General features: G+C 46.4%; 1 protein-coding gene across 1 annotated transcript; it reads left to right on the top strand.

Annotated features, from left to right (window-relative positions):
- Positions 1 to 1519: 1519 nt before the first annotated feature.
- Positions 1520 to 10773, top strand: LOC142765762 (uncharacterized). The gene is made up of 3 exons (XM_075867370.1): positions 1520 to 1533; positions 3392 to 3877; positions 10444 to 10773. The coding sequence occupies exons 1-3, from the start codon at positions 1520 to 1522 to the stop codon at positions 10664 to 10666; spliced, it is 723 nt and encodes a 240-aa protein (XP_075723485.1). The 3' UTR covers positions 10667 to 10773.
- Positions 10774 to 11353: the final 580 nt, after the last annotated feature.

The following is an 11353-nucleotide window of genomic DNA, read 5'->3' as shown; positions in this document are numbered from 1 at the left end:
GGCGGCGCAGCGTAGGCCAAGATTTGAAAGAGCAAATAGCGAGCCTGCGCTACTTTCCGCGTAGAATGATTGTTACGAGATTCATAAAAGCACTAACGAATGCTATACGCACGTAAAATAGGGCGAGTTTGCACTGCAAAGATCACACGATAATAATAAAGTATCCAACTTGGATGCAGAAAATCTCGTGAAGCTGATATGTGTACTCTGCGGGCTATATTCGAAAGCGTGAGTAGCCACGCATTTTTACGAAAAGTTCGCGTGTCGCAAAAACGAATTCGATGTATCGTGTAAGGGATGGTCCGCTATATTCACTGATGCACGAAACACACAAAGTGGTTTGTGTTCGTTTTTTGCTAACGCGTTAACACAGAGTCTAGCGGCCCGCCGCGGTGGTCTAGTGGCTAAGGTACTCGGCTGCTGACCCGCAGGTCGCGGGCTCGAATCCCGGCTGCGGTGGCTGCATTTCCGATGGAGGCGGAAATGTTGTAGGCCCATGTGCTCAGATTTGGGTGCGCGTTAAAGAACCCCAGGTGGTCGAAATTTCCGGAGCCCTCCACTACGGCGTCTCTCATAATCATATGGTGGTTTTGGGACGTTAAACCCCACATGTCAATCAACACTGAGTCTAGCGCCGTCGAACATGGGAGTGTTGGGAGTGTCTGCCTACTGATCTACACTGAGAGGGCGCTCCTGAATTCCGCTAGGCGGCGCGACAGTCGATGAACATTGCGAATATAAATAAAACTTAATTCTGCGTTTAAAGAAGGCCAAATATTGATAAGAATACACACAAGCTAAATAATATTGTACTCATTGAGGAGAATTAGGTCTTCGTGGGCGAACTGATAGTAAGCGACTACCATAGCGGCCGTCACCTCTTTTTCCAGAGAAAGAGAAAAACTTTTATATTTATATATGTACAGGACGTAGGAGGGAGATGACAAATTGCCGGCCATCCCTCACATACACTAGGTGCGCTCCTGATCAGGGGAGTTCATTGGCAGCCAGACTCGAGCTTGGTTGACCAGGGCCTTCTGGCTCACCAGATCGGAACAGCTGAGCAGGGCTGCCTCCCAGTCCTCCCGAGTGGGGTTTGGTTTTGGGGTGAGGTGCACAGTTGCCTGGCATGCCCACATCATGTGGAGGATGTCAGTGGACTTATTTCCACAGTGCGGGCATTTTCCTGCACACGCAGGATTGATATAGTTGGGAACTGCCGGGCACAGCAGTGTTTTTGGGGTAAAGGTGGAGGATTAAGCATTCCTCTGCCTTTGTAAGGCCCTTACTGAGTTTATGATAAATAGCGTGGCCGAATCAATCAAATTCAATAATATCTCGAAGAGTTAAGGCTGCATTAGGTTCGGGATTCATTACGGAAAGGTCTGAAGGCGTTACCCAGAGAGTGAGCGTGCGGGCAGCGGCATCTTCCGTTTCGTTGCCTTCGAGGCCCATATGAGCAGAAGCCCATATGATGCTACGGAACGCGGGGGCGCCGACGTAATTACTATTTTATAAGATGCGGTACGCCAGGTATGGGACGTATCCACGTTGAATATTTCTGCAGGCCCCTCTCGAGTCTGTAATGAAGACGCGCGAGTCCTGGTCTGCAGCAGCTATCGTGATTGCGACTTCTTCCGCGGTGTTACGTCCTGTGCTTTGAATGTGAGGGCATTCTCCGCGACATATTGGTGGACGACTGCAGCCATGTACCATCCCCCATGGTAATGGCCGCAGGCGTCCACGTAAAATATGCCGTGTTTGTTCCCATAGTGGCGGGCTAGTGCCTCCGCCCGCGCAAGGCGCCTGCCATTGTGGTCGTCACGTGTCATGATGGCCGGAAGAAGACGCACGTGCAGGGCGTATCTCCAGACTTCTGGGACGCGTACGCGCTCTTCTGTCTCTGTTGGTTGGTGGATGTGTAGTTGGGTTAATAGGTGGTGACCCGACGGAGTGATCAAAAGTTTCGTGTATTGGTTAATCAAGTGTGCCTCTCGGAGCTCTGCCAAAGTGTTTACCGTCCCGAGGCCCATAAGGCACTGTTTGGACGTGGTTACTGGGATATCGAGGGCACGCTTGTAAATCTTGCTGAGAAAAACCTCAAGGGCGTTCTCGTCAAATTTGCGCAGGTGGAGGTAAAGAGCCGAGTAGAGGACTCGACTGGTTACAAATGCATGCGCCAGCCGCAAGGCATCTTTGCAACCCCCCGCGCTTGTTGCAAACCCGGTGGACCATACGGCCCACCTGGTCCCTCACCTTACGCAGTTTTGTAAATGTTGTATTGACTCGGCAATGTTAGTGAATAAGCAGAGCTAGTACTCTGATCTCATCGTGTTCTGGGATAGGTCCACTTCGTAAAGACAGTTCAATTTTGGTAGTGCACTTTGCTGAGGGGCGTATTTGCACAAAGTCCGATTTGGTCGGGGAGCACTGGAGGGCACAGCGGCGGGCGTAAGCGTCCATGATCTGCACTGCTTGCTGCAGGTTGGCAGCAAGCGGCAAATTCAGAAAGGAATCGCGTGATTGTGAGTAATTAGGAGTTTTACGACAGCAACAAAAAACAAACAGGTGCCACATAATTTGAAATGGTCAACTATTGGGCCGTCAATTGCTCCAACCCTTTACAGAAGCTCGATCTTGTTCATCCTTTACCTCGGGCGTATACCCACTGCGTGGGATTGTAGAGATTACAATACCGTCTGGCGAAATTCTTCATCGTCGTCAGCCACAGCACAAGATTATTACACAAAGTACCTCGGAAGTCTGCAGCGGGTACCACCCTTTTCCGAAGAATGACGAAGGATGGCATAATGAATGTCTGCTTACAACACAACCATTAATGTTGTAATTGGTAATCTACTAGTGTGCTTGCAACAGCTGCCAAAGCAGTTTTTAAAAAGGGGGGCTCTGAAAGGCCGCTTTCCTAGCTGTCGCTGTGACTGCCGCGCATACCGTGCTGGCCTGGTGATTTTTTATGCTTAAAAGTGTGACCATTCATGGTGAAAAAAACATGGGACTGCTGTGTTGCAAGTTGGGCACGTGAAACGCAAGTCACAAGAAACGAAGGGTTCCACGGCGCACCTGTGCGTGATTGAAGTGTACATCAATACCTAATTTTAAAACTTTCTAACTTTGATAGGATATGTTCATAAGATACTCACTGTGCTTTTGAATGGCTATGTCTTCTAGAGAAAATGAAGAGGATGGGTTAATGTTATCTGATGAAGGATGAGAGAAAGTTATCAAGTGGATTTCCTCTATGAACAATAAGTGCAAATATCCTTCGTGCATGCCCATGCCAGTACCAATAAAAGTAATCGTGTCTATTGTACGAAAATTATTTACAAATTTGCTTTGTCCATCATTATTTTTTTGTCGAATCGACGCTTAGCCGGACATGGACAAAAGCCCTGGGGAGTGCCGCCAGTTACCTCGCTCTCATACGTGGACAGCAGCCCGGTGGTTCAGGTAGGGCTGACAAAGATGTCACCCCTACGAGGCCTCTACCGGAAAGGTTGCGGGAGCCTCGCAGCACGGAGGTGGAGCGTGAACATGGAGTTTTCGACAGCTGTCTTCGCACATTAGTGCTTTCTAGAGGGTTAGAACCACTGCCGCTGCCGCAAAACCTCAGTTACCTTAATTTTTCTTTCGGACGGTTCACCGTACGTGAAGGCAACTTGACAGGATTGTCAAGCGTCTACCGCAGCGGTGACTGTGCCTTAGTACTCGGTGAATGTGGCCTGTCACTTCGTCTGGACCTGGGCTTCGAAGATCTCCTCGTAAAAGTGGTGGCTGCGCTAAGCGACCACTCCAGCGCTGGAACTACTGTGTTGGACTTTGCGATTCCCACCGTGGAGATGTCACTGGATATTGCAGAGTAAGTGGTCTCAACTCTGCCGTATCTATTCCCTTCTAAAGGCTTAAAAAAGCTCTGGTATGGTTTTTATTTTGAATACTAACATTGGAACTCAAATCATTGATTCTGGTTGTCAACTTGAAATTATCAACGTTCTGCAAGTTAAACAAATAGTCTATCTTATTATTAGGTGTATCATACATATCGTAGTCATCTTGATCGCAAACAAACAAGTCACAGCCTTGCCACAAAGGTGAAGCAATGAACGTGATATCAACAAATTGGAAGGTCATGCAGAAAATGGCGAGGAAATAAAAACGTGCCCCACGTTTTTCACGCTTGAGTGACGCAGAAAACTTACTCACAAGTACATGAACGCGAATAAGCGTTTCAGTTGTTACTTCGCTGTGTTTGAAAAGCACCCGCTTTTCGCAAACGCCGACATTGCAGCGATTGAAGTGACCTTTGGGCGCCCGGTAACTACAACAGAATTGTTTCGGTCAAAGTCCAAGGCCAGGCAAGGCGTATGATTTTCCCCACCGCGAGATAAAGGTGCGTGAGGGAGCGTCTTTCTCCCACCTCTCCGTGGGGCAAAATACCCGTGGGAAATGAGAGCACGCGCCACCATGTCGTGACGATTTGGGGACGCGCGCTCATTGCACCATCTTGCTGGTAATGCTGAAAACACGATAGTTTCCTCCTAGATACCCGTCACCAAGGGTAAGTGGTCGGTAAATACAGCTTGCCGTTTGAACGTTGAAGGACGTGCCCCTCCGTGGTTCAGTGATTGACGCCTCACGCTCACGTTTTAGAGGTCCTACGTTTGATTCCGCGTCTGTTTTCTCAATAATTTTTCCTTCTGGCATATATATATATATATATATATATATATATATATATATATATATAAATATATATATATATATATATATATATATATATATATATATATATATATATATATATATATATATATATATATATATATATATATATATATATATATATATATATATATATATACGTGTTCATATGCGGTGAATGACAGTGACGACGACACTTAGCGTTGCGGTGCAGTACAAAGCTGTGAACAGCAAAGAGATGAACGATTCAGGCGCTTGTGCTCCCTTTTCAATAAGCATTCAGTGGCAATTTTTTGCCTGTGTCGTCATTCTCAATTTGCCTTCGTGTTTTATGGCGTTTGTTTTTCTCAAGTTCAATGTTTGTTAACGAACCCCATTGAGTGTTTGCAAAATATCCCACATAAGCGTGCATGGTGGATTACAACAATTCTTCTTTCTATGGTCTTCATTTTAGTGCAAGATTTAGGTTGCGATATACTTATTAATGCATACCTTTGCGCCACGATAACTTTTGCATATTTCTATGATGGCAAGAAGACGACAGCCATCATCTACGTTTTCATAAAGTGCAGTGATCATATTCTCAACAACAGCCCTGCTAAGCAAACTTCTTAGCAGACTGCTGGTGCCTTCCTTTTGCAATCTGAACTTTTATCTTTTCTGTCTTCAGTTATGTGTACACTTAAATTGCTCTTTTCATATCTAACGTATAAATTATTTTGCAATTCCCAAAAATTTTTTGAAATACAGATATAGTCGAACAGACGTTCACCGAAGATTGTGGAGAATGTGGGGTGGAGCAGCCTTAGAAATACTCCATTCTGCCGATGTAGTAAAAACAGGCTTTATTTGCAGGTAAGAGGCCAGTTTGACCCTGCTAATATTGGAGGACGCTGTTTCTTTCCTCGTGCTTGTTCTTACTTAATCCTCTTCCACTAGCGGTCTGCCAGCATTCGTGACCGAATTAACATTCCCGGCCGCACGATGAAGTCAATCACGGAGTTCCAACAAGTCTAGCTTTTGTATGGGGCTTGTCACGGTGAGATTACGTTGCTGTTTTACGTATAACTTGCTGTTACGTATAACTTTGTTCACCAAAATACGTGCGCAACAAATCCAGTAGCACTCTCGCAGCTGAGTAAGCGTCTCTTGTACACCGCCATGTAGGATTTTCTGATGTGCCCTAATGACAACCAGAGTAGAGTAATGATGCTTTGCTGGGAGGAGTATTGAATGTTTGACTCCTGGTGGTCAATTCAGGAATAACAAACGGCCACCGACTCTGCGAATTCCTCTATTGTCTATAAATGGGGTGAAGGTCAGCATTTCGGAACGTGCGTTCGAGTGTACGCCCGCCCACAAGTTAGGCAGCTCAATTCCGAATTAAACTCTCGGTATTGGACGTGTATGAACTTCCGATGAATGAACTTCCGGACGTGTGTGAACTTCCGAAGCCCGATGAACTTCCGTCCGTTTTAAGTAGCTATTTTCTTGTGTTTTGCGTCGGCAGTGGTCTATAAATCCAAACAGCCAAGCTTTGATTCGCCACAGGCGCCGAAGATTGCTGAAATGCTCGATGTCTATAACTGAACTAACTATCACTACTGTTCACTACCTGAACTTCTGCTACCTCCCTTCTGGTTGCTTCACCAATCTCAGGCGAAATTGTAGGTCGAAGAGGCCACTTGTCCGTTGAGCCATGTAGCCCGCCAGAACCTTGCCACCACACTGGGCTGGACCTAACTTGGTTCAATGCCACCCCTCTCGTGAGTAGATCAGATGGATTCTCCGATCCTGGGCAATATCTCCACTGGGATGGTTCTGTTTGGCACTTGATGTCAGTTATGCGATCAGCAACGAATTGCTTCCACTTAGTGCAGTCTCCTCCTATTCACAATACATTTGTGGAGTTTGTCCACATAGTCTATTTATTATAAACATTGTTGAGTGCACTGCTCACATATGTCAACAGTCTTGCGCTTACCAATGCACCCAAAAGTTCCAGACGTGGTAGCGTCGTTTTCTTAATAGGAGCCACCTGTGCCTTGGAGATCAGCAAAATAGGTCGTTCTGTCATAGCAGTGATGGCCTAGATTACGGCTCTTTACGCTGCCAGGCTTGCATCACAGAAGATTAAAGTTGCATTTCACTTGTAAACTTGCTCCTTCCTCCGATATAGCCAAGAATCGATATTTTCTGCAGTTGTGGAAGCTGCCGGGCTAGGCTTTGCCAATCGTGTTGCAGGTCATTAGGTAGCTGCTCATCCCAGCTCATTCCGCGTGTCCACAGTTTTTGGAATAGTATTCCTATGACACTAGTGTAACGTGTAACAATTCCGAGTTGGTCAAATATTCTCGACGTTGCCTGCAAGACGAAGCGTTTAGTGTCAGGTTTTCCTTTCATAAAGTACAACAGTCTGTCGACATAGAAGCTGAACATGTCTTTTGTAGGATTCCATTCAATGCCAAGGACATTAACAGATTGCTCATGAAGGACTACCAGTTTTTTCTTTGGCAGATTCTTTCTTCTATTCAAAGGCAACCATCAGATTCAGCGAGTTTGTAGTCCACTTGCCTAGGACGATTCCCACTTATTTCATGTTTGTTTTGCGCCTCATCACAAAAATTTTCAGCTTCGTTTCCTGTGTCAGCGGCCGTGACTAGATCATCTACGTAAAACGACTCTGCCTTTCTGTTTGCCGTTTTGGCTTTGGCACCTAGCGGTCTCCTCACATGGCGAAGAATATTGTCACCGTGAGCTGAAATGGGCTGCATGAAGCTACAAAGGATGCCCGCGTCATGCTCCATTCCCGAAGCTGAGTACCCAATAGGTCGCCTTCAGCGAACCACAGGAAGCGAAATTCCTCTCTGTTTTGTTCACGTATAAATATCTGTAGAAATGCCTTCTCTATGTCCGCGATTACCGCTTTGGCCTGTAACCTGAAACGCAGAAGTATCTTCCCAAGGTCTTAGTAGAGGTTGTCTTCCTTTTCAAGGCACTCATTCAGGCACCTGCATTCCTTGTCATGAGAAGATTCCTCAAAAACCACCCCAACTTTAGTAATCAAAGCCTGCTCTGTGATGACTTCTTTGTGTGGCATGTAGTACAACTTATTTCGCTCTGGAGGAACATCATCAACAATTTCAGCGTGTCCCGCTCGTGCGTACTCGCGTATAGTGTTGTCGTATCTCTTCTGCCTTGCCAGACGTGTAAGTAGCTTAAGAAGCCTTGTCACCGCAACTTGCTTGTTGTCCGAAACCTCAAATCCGCCTTTCCATGGTAATGCCACTTCATATGTTCAATCGCGGTGCGCGATGTTGCTTCCAAAGTGTTGCATCACCTTGCTGGCTTCACTATGTATGTAAACTTTGTAAGCTATGCCAAAATGCTTAAGTTCCCAGAACTTCTGTAGAAACTCGTGTGACTGAACTACCAGAGTTTTCAAGTTGAAAATCATCATTCTCGCTGTGGCACACTGTGATCTTCAAAGGGTGGTGCGTCCTTCAAAAATATAGCCAAGCTTGGAGTTCATGGCAATCAGTAAACCACTGCCCCCGCACCGTAGGACTTCACCACTCAGTACTCTCCACATTTGATAGGAGCCGATCAGCACACTGAATACACTTTGCGTGATCACTGATGCGTGTGCTAGTTTATCGGCTACGTCTTTTCCCGGGTTCTTGAAAAAAGCAACGAATGACACTTCCACTCTAGTTGTCTTGATGTCTTAGCAGATGTGTGGAATCTAGATGGCACTAAGCGCGATCTCTATGTCAGAAATCTGACTTCGTAAGCGAATCTTCACTACTCGGTGGTTTTTAGCAGCTTGGTTTGAGGCACTGGCGAAGGTGTTGGGAGCCATGTTTATGTGTTCAGCGCACTTTAGGCCCGAATGTCATGTCAACTCCTCGGTGACAAAGGTAGGCTATCACCATCGAATATACCTCACACGTAGGGGCAGTAGTCGTTGCGGACCGCCCAGACACGAAATATTTCGAGAAAGACGCAATCATTAGACGCATTGCTGTTTCGTCGTCTTCTCCCTAGTGATGAAGAAACTGCTGCACTTGCACGGTTCATCCGCGAAGCATGGTGCGAGTCTGGAGGAGCCCTCTCTGGGTCACACATACTTGATGCATGGCGGCCTTTGCACTTCGAGAACGAGATTCTCCACTTACATTCGCGTGCCCTGTGGCCTTTTGTGGTACATCGGAAGCAACGTTTATCCCCTGACGGCACTTCCTTCTTCTGCCTCAGGAACATGTTAGAAGGACACGCTTCGTTCAGTACTAGATAGATGAACAGAACACACACCTCTCGTAAGGCTGAGAATCGCGAGTCGATTTAGTGTGGAGAACAGATGACGTAGGTGGCCTGCAATGGCGACTGCTGGCTGGATGGGTCGCCACATGCTGAGCCCCGCTGTCCCGTCTGCTCTCTTTGTATTCGCTTTTTTCCAAGCTCTCCAGCTTAATTGAAAGGAAGGTCAGGCGACCATAAAGCCCCGGAGGATAAGCAGCATGGTTCGTAGGCCATTTTGTAGGCACAGGTACGATGATATAAAACCACAACGTCTCGGGCTCTAAGTATGATGTGCTCTAAGTATGATGTCAACGGCAGTGCTCTAAGTATGATGTCGCAGAGCATATACGAAAATGAAGCTCGCAGTACAACCAGTGACTTCAGGCCTCGGTTGTTGACGAGCACTTGGTCGCAAAATTCCCGGAGGGCTCTTGTGTCACCGGATGCATGAACAACAGTGAGATGGCGGAATTTTGCGAAACATCCCTGTTCCTGGCGCGTCTTATCACCGGAGCACTTCTTTAGCATGTCGTCAGCGTCCTATTAGCATGCTTCTGCCACAAATAATGGAACATCTCTGTCGTTGCCAGAGTGGCGTTGTTATGGAAAAGCCGGGCAAACTGCTCCCAGAGCTCCGTCTATTTACACACATCCCCAGAGAAGGGCGTAATCGTGAGTTTAGGTAACTAGACTCCCGACCTGTGAGATGGTGTAGCGATTGTATGGGTAGCCGTCACTGATCCGTCTTCTGCTTGTGTTCTCGAAATGCGTTTCTGCCTTCTTAAGAGCTCGGACAGGATACGCGTCGCATTGTCCTCGTATTGTAGAATTGTATTGTACTCGTCTTTGAATTCCTCGTCTAAGGTGAGACTTTCCAATTCAGTTTATTGTGTTCAGCTCGTCGTTCTTCGTTTTCAGCCTCTGGTAATGGAACCGAGCTACTCATGCGTCGCGGAGTGATTGCGAAGTAGGACGCTTGCCTCATTGATGATCCGGCTGTTCAGAGATTGTCGTGATGTCCTCTTCGCCATGATCTTCTCCATGTCTTCCAGGCTACTCGTAGCTGTTGGTTGGTCAATCCCGGATTTCGGCACTAAAATGTGAGGGATATGGCGTGGAGCAGCCTTAGAGCTACTTAAATCCGTGGTTTTAAAAAAAAGGAGGCTTTATTTACCGGTAAGAGGCCAGTTTGCTCGGCTAATCTTGGAGGACCCCGTTTCTTCTCTCTTGCTTGTTCTTACTTTATTCTTTTCCTCTAGTGGTCCACCAACACTCGCGACAGAATTAACAAAGATAATTTCAAGGCAGTATACTTGCTGAAAATAAAGGCTATTTGGTGAATAGTTAGCACGTGCGAAGCGGCACTGTTATGTCATGTAGGGGGCTTTTTTACCACCAGAAATATATTTTTTTCTTTTTCAGGATAAACGGTCAGCTTGAAATTCTCTCCTACAGTATGCTTTTCCTGGCACCAGTAAAAGTAACTACACCCTTGCTCAACCCAGATGGTTCAGCGAACGCCATCGGTGTTGCACCTGAAGTGAGACTCAACGACCAGGATCTTGAGGAGCTGAAATCATCTGTCCGCAAATGTCTGCAACAACTTATCCATGGTGTAGAAAATTCAATAGCAGGGTCATCATAGAAACAACAATAGTGTCTACCTCCCCCAATTTTTGACAGCATTCCAAGTCGTAAACGGGCAAGTTTCTGGCAGTTTCATCTCAAAACCTTCAGTCATGCGAGGGCACACAGAGCCATAAATGTACATGTAATGGACCTTTTGGCAAAAGCTCAATTTTCGCTTATCATTGGAACATACTCTCTCATTGCAAACATCAGCAAGTGTCAATTTGAAGTATCTAAACACGTCACGGAAACCTATAACAGTGTCCTGTTTGAAGACCCCAATAATTAACTGCCACGCGAGAATAGGGGCCCGGTGCCACACCAGACACTCAAGCGCAGAAGTGGTGCACTGTATTAGGAATCTATGAATAATTGAGAGCCCAGTACTATAGTGCACTGAAAAAGGGCAGTCTGCTGCCTGGCACCGAAAACATGGCCCTTTTTGCGATGACAGCCAGGGCTGCCGGAGCACACAGTATTATTGTGTCGGCACCTGTCGGTCCCCGCTGAAGTACTTTAGGAGAAGCTGAGATACAAAGCATCCCAGGTTGGTAGTTGTAGTCGCTGCGCTGGTCGTAAAATGTATCAAAATTATTAGTAAAGTCATACCTAACTAAAGCAGTACTTGTAATTGAGCATTTTTATTCTTAACACCACCCCTACCTACTCTCCTGGTTCATTGAGGTAAGCGGTGGTTGTGGAA

Source organism: Rhipicephalus microplus, chromosome 1 (genome assembly GCF_043290135.1).
Source record: "Rhipicephalus microplus isolate Deutch F79 chromosome 1, USDA_Rmic, whole genome shotgun sequence".
NCBI classification, from domain to species: domain Eukaryota; kingdom Metazoa; phylum Arthropoda; class Arachnida; order Ixodida; family Ixodidae; genus Rhipicephalus; species Rhipicephalus microplus.
This window is presented reverse-complemented; position numbering and strand designations above follow the sequence as displayed.